The 18,866-nt window shown below is 54.1% G+C and overlaps 1 protein-coding gene across 1 annotated transcript; it reads right to left on the bottom strand.

The window, feature by feature from the left end:
- Positions 1-535: 535 nt before the first annotated feature.
- On the bottom strand, positions 536-1,797 carry PTF1A (pancreas associated transcription factor 1a). Its single transcript, XM_039710404.1, has 2 exons — positions 1,105-1,797; positions 536-989 (listed from the first exon to the last, which is right to left on the bottom strand). Exons 1-2 carry the CDS (start codon positions 1,727-1,729, stop codon positions 787-789), a joined length of 828 nt encoding a protein of 275 aa, XP_039566338.1. The 5' UTR covers positions 1,730-1,797; the 3' UTR covers positions 536-786.
- Between the last annotated feature and the right edge of the window lie 17,069 nt (positions 1,798-18,866).

Genomic DNA, 18,866 nt, shown 5'->3' with positions numbered 1-18,866 from the left:
TTTCAGGAGCAACTTTGTGCGGCTCTGGATAGCGCGCCCGGTCCCGCGGCGGCGCGGTCGGGGGTACAAGGCGGGGGACACACGCCCTCGCAAGGTTTGTGTTTGGGGCTCAGCTCTTCCAGCTGGAAACCACAAACAGTGCTGAGACACTGAAAGGAGGGGACCTTCTAGAGATAGACAAAGACATCAGTTGGAAACACTTCAGGGGAGGACGTCAAAAGGGGTGGAGAGAAGGCGAAAGTGTGTCCCCGCCCGTCCCCGTCCCCCCGGCGCTATAAGCGCAGCCCGAGCCGGCGGTGGGGCAGAGTGGGGCCAGCATCTGGGCTGAGGGTGCCACCGAGTCTTGGGGCTCACTCCGCCTGGAGACCGGTCCAGGCGTTCATTGCAAGGCTTCCTCGGGATGTGGCCGGGCTCTCGGAAGCCGCTTCCCACAAATATAATGCTCCACAACGTACAATTCGGGTTTATTATTAACAAACACAAGGAGAGTCCACGTGCGGCAATAAATTATTTTCACAGGTTCTGACGTATTTCCCCCATTAAAAAAAAAAAAAGTGCTGGTGGAATAAACCTATTGCATATCTTTAAAAAAATCAAGATAAATTATATAAATTAAAATTATATATTCAAAACAGACGATTCTACCTCATTATCACTACTCCGTAATAAATAGATAAATAAATTTGATTGCCCTTAGAGTCTGAATCTTAAATTACATTTACAATATAGGTCTCTACATACAGCATGTACAGAGCGGGCGGGGGCGGGGACCACCCGCGCGGCGCCTCACGCCACGTAGTCGAAGGGGGGCTCGTTCTCTATGTCGTTGACGGAGGGTTTGTTGTTCACCTTCCGCGGGTCCTCGGGGGTCCACACTTTGGCTGTCCGGATGATGTTTTGTTCCTTGAGCTGCTTTTCATCAGTCCACGACAGCGAGTGACCGGCCAGAGGGGGGAGTCCGTAGTCGGGGTCGCTCGGAGAGGGAGATCCTGGAGGGCAGGAGGGAAAAGGAAGGCAGGGGGTTATTGCTGGGGCCGGCATTCCTGCGGAGCGCGGTGCCGGGCCGCGCCGGGCCGTACCGGGCCGCGCCGGCCCGCCACTTACTTGTGCCGCGGTGGCAGATGATGATTTTCTTGGGCTGGCTGGGGCTCTCGCTGCTGGCGCTGCGCAGCGGCAGGTCGGACTGCACCAGCTCGCTGAGGAAGTTGATGTAGCCGATGGCCAGGCGCAGCGTGTCCACCTTGGAGAGGCGCTTCTCGTAGGGCAGCGTGGGGATGTGCGAGCGCAGCCCCTCGAAGGCGTCGTTGATGGACTGCATCCGCCGCCGCTCCCGCACGTTGGCGGCCTGGCGGAGCTGCTGCAGCTCCGCCTCGGAGCGCACCCGCCGCCGCCGCTTGGCCGAGCCCAGCGCCTGCAGCCGCCCCCCGGGGGACAGCAGCGCCGCGCCCGCCGCCCCGCAGCATTCGTAGGCGAAGCCGGGCGAGGCGGGAGACGGCGGGAAGGCGGCGGCCGGCGCCGGGCAGCGGTAGCCGCCCTCGGGGTCGCCGCCGTCGCGGTAGTACTCCTGCAGCTGCCGGCTGAGGAAATCCACGTCCGGCTCCAGCAGCCCGTCCGCGGCCAGCGCGTCCCGCGGAGGCGGCTCGGAGAAAAAGTCCTCCTCGTCGAAGTAGGGGGGCGAGGAGAAGGAGTCCAGCCCCCCGGGGAAGTGCTCCAGCAGCACCGTCTCCATGCTGCTCCCGGGCCCGGCGCGGACGGGACGGGGCAGGGGGGCAGCCCCGCCGGGACGCGCCCGCAGCCGCTGTCCGCACCGACCCGCACCTCACCGACGGGCCCCGCACAGCACCGCACCGCACCGACCCGCACCGCACCGACCCGACCCGTCGCAGCCGCTCGCAGCGGCGGGCGCCGCACGTCGGGCGAGGGGCCCCGGAGCGCCTCGGCCCCTCTCCTCGCGAGCCGCCACCGAAACGCGCCTCTTGGTTTGACACAGTCTCCCTCTCGGCACCGGGAAGCGTCGCCCCTGCGCGTCTTATCCCCAGCGCTTGTCCCGCGCCCCCGGGACTGCCCGTGCCCGCCGCCAGCGGAGCCGCTGTCAGAGCGGGCATAGGGGAATCGATGGCGCGGGTTTTCGTGGCGTTCGAACTGAAGGCAATTCTATCGCAACATCAAAATGCATCACGTCAGCTCTTGCGCCTGGCCGTGCATCGATTTTGACCTCATCGGGCTGCGTTGCATTCTCCCTTTTCCCAACTCCCATCGCTCCTCTCCGGACGAGCTCGCTCGGCGGAGGCTCTGTTAATAATTCCCTAACAGACTCTCACTGATTAAAGCCTTAAAAATTCTCACTAGAGTGAAATGGATTACCCGCCAGATTAGGAGAGGATTATCTCTGTCATTAGCGCTGCAATAGTTTGTCCGGCAGAGTCTGTCGAGGTTTATCGAAAGTGACTTTCCAGCGTGCCACCAGCGCGGGCAGAGATCAAACTCTGCGTGGAAATGTACCCGGGTCTATCAGCAGAGCGAGACAGGGCCAGCTCCGGGAAGGTAATAAATGACCGGACTTCAAAGCCGCTGACATCGCCGTGATAAGGGCAGGGAAACGCGTGAGTCACGGGAGGGAACAAAGAGCTTTGCAAGAGCCACTTCTTGGAAAGTCCCGCCTGCAGACGGCCCACGCGAAAAGAACGAGAAGGGAAGGCGGAGAGGCTGCGCGAAGTCAGGAACGCGCCCACGCGTGGCCGTGGGACTGCTCCCACCGTCCCGGAAAGGGGAAACCGAGGGAGTGCCCCGTTACCGGGGCGATGCAAAGGCAGTGCAATTCCCCGTTCACGTCCACCCGCGGAGCGGGACCAGGGACCTCGCAGGAGACTGGGATGAGTGCGACCGGGCTCCTGCTTCCATTCACGCCCCCATCCCTCAATCTCTCATCACGCACCTCTGTCAAGAGCCAGGCTTCTCGCAGGGCAGAGTGGCGATGCCCATTCCCGCAGCGCTGCGGGGACCCCGACGCTGCCTCTGCCCCCTGAGCTCGCACCGCTCAGAGCTGGCCTTCCCGCCCCATCTTCCTCTGCCTCGTCAGCCCTTCGCCCCTCACGACTGTTTCCTGCACCGGCTGTCCCAAAATCGCCCGCAAGTCTTAGATGCGCTCTCACGAGGGTCGAGTGCGGACAATTATCCCTTCCCCCGGTGCCCTGGGCTGTGATGTGCTCGCACCGCTCAGAGCTACTGCGGGCATCCCGTGCGGCCGGGGCACACGGCTGGCTGCCGCCCAGCTCGCTGCCCGGTGGCCTGTGGGGACCGCACTGGGCACGGCGGCCAGGAGGCCCGGGGGTGCTGTAGCTTGGCGATCCCAGAGAGATCGCTCGCCCTCGGATCCCCTTTCCGGAGCAGCTCTGTCCCGCTGAGCCAAAAGACCCACCTGGGAGAGCAAGCGCAGCTTCGGCACCGCACCGACAGAGATGTTGTCCCTCCCCCGGCCCGGGGCTCCCCGGGGGATCGCGCTGCCCCCTCACACTGCCAGCACCCCCGTCCTTCCTTTGCCCTCCTCAGCGCTGGGTGCCTTAAATGCTCCGCGACCCCACGGTGGCTGGGTGTGAGGCGCAGGGCACGGCCCTGTCGTGGCCAGCCCTTGAGGCGGCTGTGGGGGGTGGAGAGGCCGGGTAGTCCTGAAGCCCCACGGCCCCCGGGAGCCCCGGTTTACCCACAGCCGGTCCCACAGCCGTGCTGCTCTGCCGAGGTGCGGTGCCCCCGGTCACCGGCAGCAGCCCGGGCCTGTGCAGACCCGGGGACCTCAGCTCGCGGTCCCTCTTGTCCCGCTGGGACACACCTGAACGGGAGCCTGCTCCTTCCCCACCCCGGCCCCGTGCAATGCAGAGGAATCTCCTTTTTCAAAAGCAAATGGACTCGATTGCAGCCGGGGAATGATCGCTACGGGCGGAGCACCATAGCAAGAAGCACAGGTATAAATCTAACATATACCTTGCATCCCTCTCAAATCCATGTCACACCTACGGTAAAACACACGAAAAATTAAGAAAACAAACCCCTAGCAACACCGAGGTGATTTCGGGGGAATTTCCTGGCCACAGAGCTGGCTCTGTTCCCTCCCTCCCAAGGAGTCATCACCCATGGGGTGGCGAGTCCTTGCTCCTGCCACATTCTGGCTGGAGCCGGACACTTGAAAGCCCATGAGCAAACCAGGTCGAGTGGCCCCTGGCACCACTGCTGCCGCTCGAGACACGCAGAACCACATACACCACCTTGCAAAGTTTCACTCGGGTCAGACAGGCTAAATGCCGCCAGATCCTGAAGGGGAGTAACGCCCCCAAACAGGCTCTTTTCCCCCAAAACCTCTGCCACCAGCCTCCTCCCAGCGCAGCGTTTGACCACGGTGTGTCCCTCTCCTCGAGAGCGTGGCAAGGCGCAGGTGGTACCTCTCGTTAGCGCAGCGGTGAAGCATCTTCCCGACAGCCTTACTGAAGGTCTTAAGGGGTAACAAGGAGGAGAAGAGGATCTCTCTCCTGTTGATCTAAGAGCAACATATGCCCAGAGAGGTTGGGGAGCCCAGTTCATTTAGCACGCCGCTCTTTCCCCCTTTCCCAGGGCTGCTCAGCTCTGGCGCACGATGGTTCCGCGCAGCCGGGGTGACGCGAATGCCACGTGTGGAGGTGGCACGACATCACCGGGCCACAAAACTCAGGCAGGTAGCCTGGGAAGTCAGTCTGTCAGATGTGTCTGTCCCTGAGAGGCAGCTCCATCAGGACACACGGCGAAGGGAGCGAGCTGCAAAGGGAAACGGAGGGATATTTTGAGAAGCCACTGTTTTCAAACTGTTGGGGGCTCGGAGCTTGTCTTGAAACCGGTCAGACCTAGCAGATCATTGGAAAATCTGGGAGCAGTGCCCCAGGGAGGAAAACGATGCAGGGAGAACCCCACTACAGGCAGGGGGTGCGCAGGCAGTGAAACATCGCTCCCCGGCTCCTCAGCGCTCGATGAGACACCCGGCAGAAGCGATGCCCTCGCTGTGCCGGACTCAGCCCTCGCCCCTGCGGCAGTGATGGCTTTTGAGATGAACGATTCCAGTTTGTACATTTGCCTCTGGGAGATGAGTAACGTCTCCGAAGGAACCGCCTGAGGTGCGGGAAGGCTCCTCTCGGGTTGCCCAAGATGTTACAAAAGGAAATCTGCAAAAACCAGGAACATGTACGAGCGGAGCCTGGGCCGCCGCACCGCACTTGGCCACCACCGCCTGTGTCGCAAACTCCCTTCTTTCAATATTTGTCCAGCACGGATGTCTCACCTGGCCCGGGTTTGCTCTGGGGAAGGACACCTCCCTGCACCGCTCTCCAGCAATGAAAATGTACGAACAGCGCTTGACACTTCGTTATTTCTATTCACCGAGGGCAGCAACAAGAGTTAAGGGGGAGGAGGAAGTGGGGTGGACAACGAACGCACGCCAAAAGGCGCATCGCCTTTCCCTCAATGACCACACGATAAGTCCAGCTGGCAGCCACCTCCACGGGAACCAGGACTCGCCAAAGGTCCAGAGACAGGGCGGGGAGTCTGGACATGGGGCCAGGCAGGGGAGTCTGGCCCAGCAGGACCCACTCCCGACATTCCACGGGACCGCGCAAAGCCCCTCACGGGGGGAATACGGAGAGGACGCGAACTTTGCGTTGAAGGGACCTGGAGCACTCTCGGCCCTGCCTCTGCTGGGGCGCTCGGCCCTGGGCACGCCCCCGCGCAGTAAATCGAGCCCCCAGCAAGAGATGGGGCCCAACCCCGGCTCGAGAAGACGGTAAAGATCTCCTCCGTGGGCGAGGTCCCCACAGCGCCACAGAGGCTCTTCTTGTTTAGGGCAAGAAGTGGGCACTCGCCACTGATAGAGATGTTTCCCCTCGAGGTCTTCGGGAGCCGGGACGGGAAGCGGGGGCAGTCCTGGCTCCGAGGGGCTGCAAAGCGCACGGCCTCCTGCTCTGCGCTGCCCTTGGCGCCACCGGCTGCCGCTCCCGGCTCGCTGACCGCCCATCGCTGAGCATGTCGGGGCTCCGGGTCCTGGAGGCTTTGCACTCCCCAGGGATCTGCCCCGATCCCCACGAACAGCCCCGCACGCCCATCCCTGGCCTCTCAGCGGCGGGCGCGGCGGGCAGCGTCTCCCTTCGGGCACCCCCGCAGGAACACGGCCCCGGGCGCTGCCCCTCAGCCCTCAGCGGGGATGAGCCGCGGGGTGAGAAGCAGCCGCGCTCGTCCTCGGGGCCTTTCCGCGCACCCGGAGCCCCGCGGGAGCTGCGTGAGGGGCGCGGCCGTGGCGGGCAGGAGCTGCCCGGCCCCGCTGCTCCGAGCCGCCCCAGCCCGCGGGGCTCCGGCTTCTGCTTTCTGCCGCCTTTCACCCAACAGCTGGGGCACGGAAAATGGATAACAGGGGCGTTAAAGGGGCAGCAGTGCGAGGTGAAGGGCAGACACAGGTGAGGAGCAAGATCCGCACTCCGCGCACTGCCTTTCAGTCCAGAGTCTGTGAAGTAACTCCAAACTCATGTGGTATTCCAGAATAACGAATCCTGTTGGCTGAAGCTGAGGCAAAACCCCAGGTCCCCAGAAGCACCCAGGTGTGTTTGGTTTCCCATCCAACTATTATTCCTATGTTACCTGCATAATTTTCCTGACTTCTACTGTTCATCCAATACACTTCAAGGGGGTCATTCCACAGGAATGGAAAGACCAGTCAGGAGAGTTCCACCTTCCTCCATGCAGGCTCTACCCAACATTCTTCTCAAACCTTCATACCCACACTGTCAGTGTTTGGTTAAACAAGAAGTATGAAGTCCACAAAGTCTCAATGGAGTAAATTCTGAGTATAATTTTTTTCCTCAAATTATAAAACTTAACAGCTCACCTTTGGGATTCCTTGGCGTGCTATGCTTATTCAGAGTTGCAATGTTTGATTGAGAAAGGAAGCAAGAATATTTTAAAAGACGGGACCAGAGTTTGCCCAGTATCTGTGCAAATGATATTTACCAGGAAAGCTTTTATGAGGAAAAAAAAAAATGCCCTACTGCAACTCACGATACAAACTGGCACTTTGCTGATCAACTTCTAGGAATTGTTTACCACTGAAAGCATAATTGAAATCAAACTTTGTTCAGTGCAACCTTGAGGCACTGTGTTTTTCACGGTAATAGACTTTTACACAACTTTCCTGGTCTGAAGGCGCGGCGAGGAGCCCCGCACGCCAGGCACCAGGCAGGGCTGAGCTGCCAGGTGTTGGAGACGCAAAACCACTGCAGACAGGTCTGCGGGAGCTCGTTTGCAGACGAACCAGCCCACAGCACCCGCGGGCCAGCAGAACCTCACCAGCCCAGAGCACCCGCGGGCTTTGTAGCCCAAGCATCCCCGGAGCCAGGTGCCCGGGACCCGGGCGGCTTTCCCGGAGCAGGGACCGGCCCGGGGGGTGCGGAGGGAGCAGAGCAGGCCGCGGCGAGCCCACCCTTCCCCCTCCACCATGTGGGGCCCATAAACAAGGCGGGGAAAAGCTCTCCCCCCTCGGAGCCGCTACCGGGCGCGGCGGGACGGCGGCCCCACAAAGGCGGCGGGGCGGCCCCGGGCCGGCGGAGGAGGCGGCACCTGCGGCGGGGTCGGCCCGGCTGTGCGCCCTCCCCTCCGCGCCGCTACCTGGGCGCTGGGCTGGTAATGCACCATGGCGGGCTGCCTTTCAGGCGCTTTCAAACCGAGATCGCGGAGGTCACCGTGTCTGCAAACCCCCCTCCTTCGGCCGCTCGGGCCGGGGTGCCAGTGCGGCAAGCTGGAGAGCAGGCACAGCCCATGGGAATCCCAACACTTGTGCCGCCGGCTCCCTCGGCCCGCCCTTCTCCCCCCTCGCCGTCCCGAGGAACCGCTGAATGTATCAAATGAGCTGCAATCGATCTGCGGGCACGGGGGAAAATCAAATTATATGGTGCGGCTGGGCGGTCGCGGCAGGCAAAAGGTGCGGGCGGGCTGCCGGCTTCCCTCGCCGGAGAGCGGAGAGCTGCCAGCCCCAGCCGCGCTCCCCCCGAGCCCCGCTTGGCTGCTCCTGCCGCTCCGTACGGGGGCTGAAAGGCGGGGTTCGCCGGTGCGAGGGGCTCGCCCCGTTCCCGCTACACGCCGTGCCCCGGCCGGTGCCTCCCCGGCGGCCGACAGCGGCAGAGCACCAGCGGGGAACGGGGTGCGGCGGACCGCAGCGAGGTCGGGCACGGAAGGTCTCCCCTTCTCTTCTGGTGCCAGATTCAGGTCTCTCCGGGCTCCTCTCCCCGGCCCGGGGCTGGCAAAGGGAATCAGCCCCTCCCGGCATCGCCGCCGCCGGGATCCCGCACCTGCGGATCCCGGGGCTCGCCGCCCGCGGGACGCACCGGCCCGGCCAGAGGCGAATCGGGCACCCGCCAGCCCGCACGGGCAGCACCTGCCGGAGCCGCGGGCTGTGAGCAGAGGGGCTCAGACAGCGAGCTCGTACCTGAGCCCTTTTCTCGCCCCCCGGACGCGCGCACGGGGACGGCTCCTCTTGGGAAAAGCCCCGCGCGGGGCCGGCGGCTCTCGGCGGGTCCATGGGAATCTGGCCACTTGTGCCGGCCGCAGCCGGGAGGGGGCTGTGCTTCCTTTACAAAAAGAGACACAATTAAGCAAAATGCTCAATGAACATTATAAATGATGTGCAATCGCCTCGCAGATTGCTTAGCAAATCAAATTATATGGTTGCTCACGGATGATTTCCATGTTCTTTAAAACGCAAACAGGTACTTTCTAATTCGGGGGGGAGGAGTGTTGGTAGTTTTTTTTTCCTAGACAAAACAACAACAACAAAAAAGCGCAGCGCTTTAAAATTGCGAAGCAATGCCACACGCTGAAAGGCGGCTGTGTGAATATTCACGTTCTCCTTTGTTCGCCCCTGAATTTCACAATAGCCCGGGAAGGGCACGTTCACTGCGCTCTTGTAAATTTACCAATCCTTGACGAAAACCGCCAGGCACCTGCTTGGCAAAGCACAAAACTGCCTACGTTTCCACCAACAATTTACTGTTTCATCAGCTTCTAAATTGACCCGTCAATAGAAAGGCTTAAAGTTAATATCATTTACATCAGCGGAGGTGGCCGGGCTCGGGGCTCGGGGCTCGGCCGGCTGCTGCGCGGCTGCTGCGCGGCTGCTGCGCGGCTGCTGCGCGGCTGCTCCTGCGGGAGCGGCTCAGGTGCGGCCGTGCCCAGCCTGCGGGGCCAGCCCGGGCTGCCCTGCCCGGCCCGGGACACCGGGAAGAGGAGGGAAATGCAGCCACGGTGCAGGGTGGGGGGTGTCGGGCGGGTGTTTGCAGGACGGGCACGGCGCAGTGGCTCCTTGAGCGCAGCGCAGAGGAATGAGACCGCAACAAACCCAAGGGGTCCCCGCAGGGAACGGGCTCCTCTAAGGGGCCGTGGCCGCCCCAGAAGGCGTGGGCAGGCTGGGAGCAGGGGATGGCCCCCGGCAGAACTCTCCCCGGTGCCCCCCGCCCATTCCGTGCTGTACGGGCTGTGTGGTGTCCCTCCCATTCCCCCGTGGGGAACTTATAAACAGGGCCCCTGGAGGAAAGCAGTATGGACAAAGCACATTTGATAAGGAGTCTTTTATCTTCCAAACCACAAAACGACTCAAGAGAAGGGGAAATGGTTCCTTGAGACCGGGTCCTGACAGCACTGCTCGGATGCAGGACAGCTCATTTGAAACACTACACAGGACTGTCCCCGCAAGTGCCAAAGGGTTCGCTGAAACACAGCAGAGCAGGGCACAGCTGGGGAGTGCCAGTGACTTGCTTTACAGTGTGACAGGGGCAGTAAGGCTCCCCAACACCAGCTGGCATGAGGCGCTGTGATTTGGCTTAAATTTTTTATTCCTGACAATTTCCAACAACTGTAACAGGGCGCTTCTTCATTCTGTTGATCACCTGTGTTACATCATCTCTTCCTTAAATAAAACCAGCTCTAGATAAAATAGAAATTAAGCTTTCCAGTTAATTATACTTTTTGATGCGTAGAGACTCCATTAATTTTCTATCCTCTTCCCTTGAATTCTTCCTCCCTGGTTTATGCCCATCTCTTCTGGTGTGGGTGTTGGTTCCCATGAAAGATCTCAATCTTCATGGGATTTTCCCTTAGGTCTATATACACACGTTCCTTCCCAGCTCTTGCTTTGCCAGGGCAAGCAAAGCAAGCTCAGGATTGGGCTCCCCCTTTCTTTATCACCTTTCCCTGCCCTTTTCTCCATGTAAGTTAATCTTCTGGGATAACCAGAACTGGAATGGTACCCAGCTGTCCAGGAGAGTTTTCACAGCTCACTGGAGAATGTCAGCATTTGCCTTTCTGCCAAAATCCCTCACTCTGCAAAGATTACATTTACCTTTTTCATGGCCATGTTCCTTCAGTGGCTCATGACCACGTCGTCATTAGCTAGTGACCCAAGGCCTTTTTCCTCCTCTTCCCAGCAAGGACTACCAAGACACAGCCACAGCACATGTCCTTAACACACGTGCCTGAAGTGCAACCTCTTTACACTGGATTTCTTTCCTTCTCTGACACTTTGATTCTCACAGTCCTAGGCTTCTTCTGGTGACTGTTCAAGCCCCTTCCACCCTGGGATGCCTTTTCTGCTCCATGACTGACAAATATTATTTACAATCTTTGTTTTGTTCTAAAATTCTTCCTGAAAAATTGTATGTTTTGTCCATAAGAGCAATGAGATTACTATCCTGGGCCATGGCATAGATCCATGTGTGTAAGAGTTCTTGATACATTTCTCTCTCTCTCCCTTCCATGAACTTGTCTAATGGCTTTTAAAACTAAAACAATTTCATTAAAAGTATTAGGTACTATTTAGTAGAGCTGAGTTTTGAAATTATGATTCCTGTTTTGGAAAGAGATAAGGCTTAGAGATGCAGCAAAAACCAAAGACTTAAAAGCACCTTAAGAGTCCACATTCCTCAGGAATCTCCCATCAGCTACCACATAGCCTCACAAGTGCTTCTCACAAGGAAATACTCTACATTGTTGATGGTTTTTTGAGTAGTCTTGGGTGTAATATCATGTTAAACTATCATGATGACATTTGACAAGAATGGCTGACCTGTCATGGTTGTTCAGTTCCAGGAAAGGATTTCTGCTGCGGATCCCTCACCCCCACTTCTCCATGCAGTTATGTTTTTGTCCAGCCCAGAGTTAGACATTTTTTGGCTCCCTACTGAGCCCACAGGGTCTCTCCTATATTTATTGTTGATCACCTGCCTCTCACTATACCAGGAGCCTTGGGGCTGTGTGCCCAGCACCTACAATTTAGGCATTGCAAAACCACATCTCTGCATCCATTTAGCCCTGAAGCTTTTATCTTTGTGGCAAATTATTAACCAAGTCAGGGACATGAAAAACATCTACACAAGGAGATGCTGCATTTCCTTTGGAAGTTGTCCACACACTGAAAGTACTGTGTTACTTAGCCTGGTAGCTCTTCTCCAGCGCTCGCCTTCCGGGAGCCATGGGAGAACATTGTTCATTCCACTCCATGAAAAACTTTCTCACAACAAAGATTGTTTTCACGTCCCTTCTGAATGACCTTTTCCTGAGACTAAGCAAATCCATATGCCCTCAAGTGTGCACTTCTAAAACATATTAACATTTCTATGGTGTTTGCTGCTAATTTCCCTGTACCATTTCTTCAAGTGTAGTGTCTAAAGCTGTACTTAGGCTAAGCCTCACCAGTGCCAAGTAGAGCAGAATAATTACCTCAGTGTTTTACCCAAAACACTGCTGTTAGTGCACCCTCAAATTACATTTGTTTTTCTGCATCTCCCATTTTGCATAGTGCATAGTTCACAACAGCCAGCTGATCCATTCCAGCACTACTGCTGCCTTATCAGTTGTTCATTTCACAAATCATGCATTTGATCTGTCTTTCTCCCAAGATTGCATTTTGTACTTGTCTTATTACAGTGCAGCTTATTGATTTCAGGCAGGCTCTCCAATCTGTGAAGATCAATGTGAGTCCCAATCCTGTTCTCCAAATCAAGCACTCCCAGCCAGTGCTGTCAGAAATTGAATTAAGCACTCTCTTTCCCCATAGCCAATTTATTGTTGAAAACATTGGAGCGGCAACAGCCACCTGCAGGACTCCACTTGGCACATCCAGCTTTGACAGCGAACTGTGGATGAGTACTTTCATATGATTCAAACATTATACAGTCACTTCAATCCCTATTTTATTCAGATCTCGTGAAATGGTTTCGTTTATAAGAAGAGTAAAGGCTTTGGACAATAACAAAGTTGACATATATTACATATATGCCTTTACACACTTGGCTAGTTAGTCCTTCAAATAAGAACACTGAATTAATTTGAAGTGATATGTTCTTGATTAATCCATGCTGATATGTTTTACTGCCTTCTTATCACTTACATGCTTACAAATTGATTAATAATTGACTCTCATTATCATGGTTACGCTGATGGATTTATACTTCCCAGGACTCTCTTCTTTGCTCTTTTTTAGGCTTGTAAACACATACCTCTGGCATCAACATCCTCAAACAAGTCACTTAGGGTGTGAGTCCTTATTAACTTCATCCAGTCAAGAGCTGGACGCTAATTAGGAGAGAGATTCAGTCCCTCACACAGAGCAATGGCATATATGGTCGAGTACTATGCTAAGTACTACCCAGTATCCAAAACTTGGGGCTTGCAGAATCAACACAGGATCAACAGGAGACCTGCACCTTTCTGGGAGCTCAGCTGGGACTTCCATGCAGGCTATCCTTTTGGGATACCTGAGAACATTTAGAGCAGAATAGGGCATCTACATCTATGTTAATGTAACTGCCCTCCTAAGTGTAAGGTGCTTATTAATAGTCAAGGGCAAAAGATGGGTACAACAAACCACCCTCAGGAGGGAACTTTTTTGAGGTGGAATCTGGTGGCCATTGAAGATGTCACTCTCGGTTCACTGGCAATAGAAGGAACTGAAAGAATTTATCTGCAAGTTAAAGGACTAATATTTAGGCAGCTACACGTTCCTCAAGGCATTCTGTCATTCAAATGATTCAAAAGCCTAACAAGAGTTTTGAAGTACTCAAGCACCTTGCACTCAGTCTGGCCCATATGTAGTCTGGCTGATTTTTCAGCTCTACTGAAGATATGCCATGTAGGAAACTAATTACTTCAAATTATTTCTAGACCATCTTTACATGCTTGTAGGTCACTAACAACTACGAAGAGAACTTGCACTGTTTAAACTTTAGCTGGCATGTTTTTGTTGATTCAGAGGAATCCAGGGTTTCATAACTCAGCCGTACCTACTAAACGCAGAAAACAGCCTTTCACTCACTCTCAGGTGAGGAAAACCAGAGGAAAGCTTGCAGGGCACTCTGATCTGTGGTAACAGAGCCACCCAAGGCAGACTCATGAAGTAGAACAGACTGTGAAACTGGAAATTTGCATGAGCTGGGTAACACCTCCCTCCAGATCTACAGACAGGACACTGGTGGCAGCACACGCCTAACCCAACAATATGCAACAGGCATATGCAATACCTTTGGAAAACAGTAAATATCACATCAGATGGCTATTTACTATTTTGAAAAATCTTTTTACCAAAACACTCATAGTAAGTCCCAAAGGTGGGTGAGCACTGCAAATGCCCTGCATGCATGCAGCCAGGCTCATCTGATGTACAAGGTTTGTATAATCAATTATAGCTTAATGAATGAATGAATGAATAAATGACATGGAATATGTGTGAGAAAGGGATAGCTTGAGAAAACAGCTTCTCCATCATCTGTGCCTTTATTTGCAAGCTGTCAGAAACCTGTAGGAAAAGTTCCACTGCCAGTATCTTACAGGCTGTTTGATTTAATCCATGCTTCCATCGGCTTCCCAATCAACAGAGCCAGCAAGGAGTTATCAAATCCAAATGAGCTGCTGCAATTTCCCACCGCAGCATGGGACTGAACCTGAATTACCCTAGGCCACCTGTCCCCCCTCACCACTGCAATGTACAGTAGAGGGATTTAGGCCTTATTTGTAATCTTTTGTCTGCAGCTTTGTTGTTTGGGTGGGGCTGCACCTGTTCACGGCGAGTGGGAATCCCTTAATTATGGCTGTGGGACCGGGCAGCGAGAGCTGGCCCTGCACACTGGCACACAAAGGCTCAGGGCCATGCGTGTGAATTCAGTGCCCTCTTTCTGCCATGCCAGCATTCATTGCAAATCCTCCATAGGTCTTCACGGCTCAGCTGCATTCCCAGGGCTTCTGCCTGGTGTTTCACACGCCAGATTGTCCTCTCTTTAGAGGGCAGAGATGTTGCCTCCCTTTATTTTGTACCCCTGGGGACTGCAATTGTTTAGGAATAGCAGCCAAGAGACAATAACACATTTTAAGGTGTACTTTTAGTTACAACATTGCCACTTTTTTACTGTTTTCAAATGAAAATGGAGTTTATCTGGTAAACATATCCCCATGTCTTTGAAGGGTTGTGTTAGTAACAATAGCTTGAGCCACAAGACACATCCAGGTTACACACACTAGGGAGTCCTCAGAGATGCTGTTACCCATGGTGTCAGCACAGCCTGGGGAATGGACAGAGTGAGAGCAGCCCTGCCCAGAGGGGTTGGGGGTGCTGGTGGGTGAGAGGCTGGACATGGCCCAGCCATGTGCACTCACAGCCCAGAGAGCCAAATGTGCACTGGGCTGCATCAAAAGCAGCGTGGGCAGCTGGTCAAGGGAGGGGATTCTGCCCTCTGCTCTGCCTTGGTGAGACCCCACCTGCAGTGCTGCAGCCAGCTCTGGGGTCCCCAGCAGGGAAGGTGTGGACCTATTGGAGCAAGTCCAGAGGAGGCCATGAAGTTTATTAGAGGGATTGAACACCTATGAGAAAAGGCTGAGAAAATTTGCTCAGGTGGGAAAAGAGAAGACTGACTTAATTGTGACCTTACAGTACCTAAAGGGAGCCTACAGGAAAGATGGCAAGAGACTATTTAAAATGTAGTACTAGGACAAGAGAGAATGGCTTTGAGAGTAGGTTTAAACTAGAATTTATGAAGAAATTATTTACTGTAAGGTAAGTAAGGCACTGGAACAGGTTGCCCAGAGAAGTTGTGGATGCCCCATCTCTTGATGTATACAAGGTTGACCAAGGCTCAGAGCAACCTGGTGTAGAGAAAGGTGTTTCTGCCCAAGACAGGAGCATTGGATCCTTTCCAACCCAAACCATTCTATGATTCTACAATATGACCTCAGTCTCTTCCTTCACTCATTCCTGTTACCTGCTGAAACTCCTGTCTATGCCACCTCACTTCAGTGGGTACCTCATTCCCTTTCTCCCCTGCCCTGAAGTCACCGTCTTTTGCTCCTTCTTCTCCTTCCCTAGCCAAGATCTCTTCATTTCAAAGGTGACTGTCTCTCACCAAATGCTGGCAGAAAAGATGCTGATGGTGCTGCCAGCCTCCACGTTTTAATTCCAGAAGCAAATACCACACAGAGCTCTCGAGACTGTAAATAAGTTTGTGCCAGGATCGCATTCCGGGGTGGAAGTGTGACCTGCTCAGAAGGAAACTGATGTACCTGGCTGCAAAAATCGACCAAGTTTCGGTTAAGTGTGAACACAGACATCCCCAAAACTCACAACACGATAGTTTACTCCACCTTTTCCAGGCCAGCTCTCCAGATTCCCCACGGGAAGAGCCGGCCGGGAGCGGAGCCTCGGGGCTCTGCCGCCACCTCGCGTCGCCGCTCGGAGCCGGCCGGGAGCGGCGCTGGGAGGGCTCCGCCGCCTGGAGCCCCGCGATGCGTCTGAAACAGCGCTGAAAACCAGAGATTTGCTTCCTCCTGGCTCCCACTGAGGACGGCCTTTCATTTGCTGGGCTGCTGCCCCGGGAGCTGCACATCGCGGTGCAGCCCAGGCTCGGCGATGCCCCCAGCCCGCCCCGGCTCGGGGGATGCTGGGGCCGCCGAGCCCCCCAGTGAAGAGAAGGAGAAAAGGCTTTAGCTGGTGCTCCCTGCTTCTCACAGCACCGGGACACCCCTGCTCCCCTCGCTCCTCGGCAGCGTGCAGATGAGGGACCATCCCTCGCTACCTTCTTTGAACCTGCAGTAACAGCCACGAGGATAACTAGGGATGAGAGCCAGCTGTTGCTGGGCTTATATGACAAATGAGAGATTCAGATGTGAGACTGATAGTAATTAGATTGCCACCTGCTATCGCTTTAATCCGTATCCCGGATTTTTAATTGTTAAGGGGGGTGGGGCAGTTGGCACATGAATACATGAGGACGATCTTGTAAGGCACAAAGCATTAGGATTGTATCCCAGGCATCACAATTAGGGCTGCCCGTTTTTTGGTTTAGCCTCCACTGTGAATTTTGGTCTAATTTTTCAACATTTTCCTCCTGAAAGTCTTAGAAAACTTGTGCACTCTGTCCTTCCATCCATCCATCAGTTTGTTTGTAGCAGATGCAGTCAATTTCATTTTAGGCTTGGACAACACTTACCAGTTTGGCTTCCTGACAACCTTCTGCATCAAGTGGCCTGCATTCATTGGCATTGTGTCTGATTTTCATCAGGTTCCTCTCTGAAGCCTGTTCCTCCTGGCTGTTACCCAGGTGAGCAGTCCTGCTGCAGTCAGTGATAATAGCTGTCCATAATTAGTACTTAAACACATTTGTAGGGTTGGGGTTTACTTCTTCCCCCCTGCTTTGGATAGCATCAATCTACTTTCAAGTCACGCTTCATCAGAAAAAGAGAACACCAAGAATTTTGAAAGGTTTGCTATCAGGTTCCACAAAGGGATATGCTTGGGAGGAACACGTTGGTTTTGTTGGAGAGACACACAAAATAGACTATGATTTGCATAAGGAGCTGAGAGAGAACTGAATGAGGGGTCGAGAGAAGGGGTTTCATTGACTTCAAAGAGCGTTGGATCGGATTCATGCAGACCATCTGCAACTTCCTTTGATGCACCAGCAAACTGGAGATAACAAGCCTCTCTTCTCCACATGCCCTGTGTAGGGCATTATGTGAAGAAGGACTTTCAGCCTGGCAGTGGCACAAGCCACTCTTAGAAGAGAAAGTAGATCCATAGAATATGTTTGGGGGAAGCCGTTTTTCCGAGGTGATTGAATGTTGCAGCAGGTTTGAAAACAAACGAGCCCTAGAGGTCACTGCAGAGCAGTCATTTGAGTCGCAGTGTGTTTTGAGGGAAAATTGTCAAAACACTTTGGAATATTAGATTTATTTGAGGTGATTCTCAGTAGCCATTGTCCATCTCTCTCCAGAACCACCCAACCAAATGCCATACCTCCACAGAGCAGGATCCCAAAACTCTTTTAATCCCTGTTACCTTTCTCAGGCAGAATGTCACCTCCTTCATGCTTCACCCTCCACCTCATATTGCCCCCTACTCCCTCTACCACCCCTCACCCCGTGAGGTCTCCTTGCTGTGGAGCAGCCCAGCCTCATCATCCTGTCTGTGTCTCCACAGCATGCACAGGCTGCCCCCTCACCCTGCCATGGTTCCATCAAACAGCTTTGCTTGCCTTTCTCCATCCAGAAGAGCGGTTCTGATGGCAGAGAGGGATAAATCCTGGCAGTGGTTGCCACAGGCTGGGAGGTCATCCCAAGCACAGCATACTCCTCTGATCAGCTGTAGTTATCTGTGGAGAGGTGCTTAGGGGACTTGGTTAAACACTGTGGGATGGGTGGAGCAGAGCAGTTTGATTGTCCCCGTGGAGAAATTCATCTGCTTCCTCCAACATTTATCAATTGGCAATTTCTGGCTATTTGTGAGGCAGGGGTAGAGCAAGAAGGTAAAATTCTGCAGAACAGATAAATTGGCACAGAGGTAATAGAAATAAAAATAGAAACAGGATCAAAATAATAAGCCATCATAAGTATTTCTACAGCCCTTTTCATCAGCACAAGTCAAACAATTTTCAAGAGCTAAAAGAATCAAGCCTCTCAGCAGTGCTCATACACCAGAAATATGCAGTTTCTTTCACCTATTGCTTAACTGCTGTCATCCCTGAATTAGGAGAGAGAAGCTGTTCATTGCTCAAGGCAACGATGCCTCGTGATTTAGGACACGAGAGGCTAACTCAAACTGTAAGACAAGGCAGCATTTAGAGAGTTGGCCAGGCCACTGCCTTACAAAAAAAGCCATGGATCTTTAACACCAAGTGGTCAGGCCCTCAGTTTGACGTCTCAGCTGATAAAACAGGAAAGGTGAAAGCAGGGGCAGAACCAATCTTTTAACAGCTGGCTATAGGAGAAGACAAATTTGTAAACTGAAAGAGGGACAAAGGAAAAACATTTACCCCCTGCTTTTAATAGAGATTCATTCATAAAACTTAAGTGAAGGCTACAAGGTCATAGAAAGTTACATGTGATCCAATTTTGGAAAATGCCCTTCTTACAGCCTAAGCCCAGAGGCAGAGGCTATTTTAGCTATTGCCAAGGAGAAGTGTCATGGAGACCCCTTTTTTCCTTCTCTGGGGGCCTAAGGAAACTCCAGCTAGACATATTGTACATGCCAAGGTTTAACAATCTTTGTTCATAATGGATCCAGGCGTGAACCCAAGTGCATTCAGGAGAGGCCCAGGACTAAGAGGTAAAATGTAAAGCCTGAAATAGGGAGGGAACATTTTCTGGACTGGGATAGGGTCATTCCTGGGGCAGTGAACGTATGCGGGTTCATTTTGCACCTGGTATTCTGATTAACAGTGAGGTCAGTCTCCTGAACTTCCCAAGCATGAACACCTGCTTCTAGCACTGCTCATATCCTAGCCCTTCACAAGGCTTTCTCCTTCAGTAATCCCAGGAAATGCATAGGCATCCCA

The sequence above is a fragment of the Passer montanus genome, unplaced genomic scaffold (genome assembly GCF_014805655.1).
Source record: "Passer montanus isolate IOZ18808 unplaced genomic scaffold, ASM1480565v1 scaffold10, whole genome shotgun sequence".
Lineage (NCBI taxonomy): Eukaryota > Metazoa > Chordata > Aves > Passeriformes > Passeridae > Passer > Passer montanus.
This window is presented reverse-complemented; position numbering and strand designations above follow the sequence as displayed.

What these genes read in the sequence shown, in the direction of transcription:
- PTF1A (XM_039710404.1), bottom strand. Translation starts at nt 1,729, where the DNA reads ATGGAGACGGTGCTGCTGGAGCACTTCCCCGGGGGGCTGGACTCCTTC. An exon ending in CATCTGCCACCGCGGCACAA is followed by an intron (nt 990 to 1,104) that starts GTAAGTGGCGGG and finishes CCTGCCCTCCAG; the next exon opens with GATCTCCCTCTCCGAGCGAC.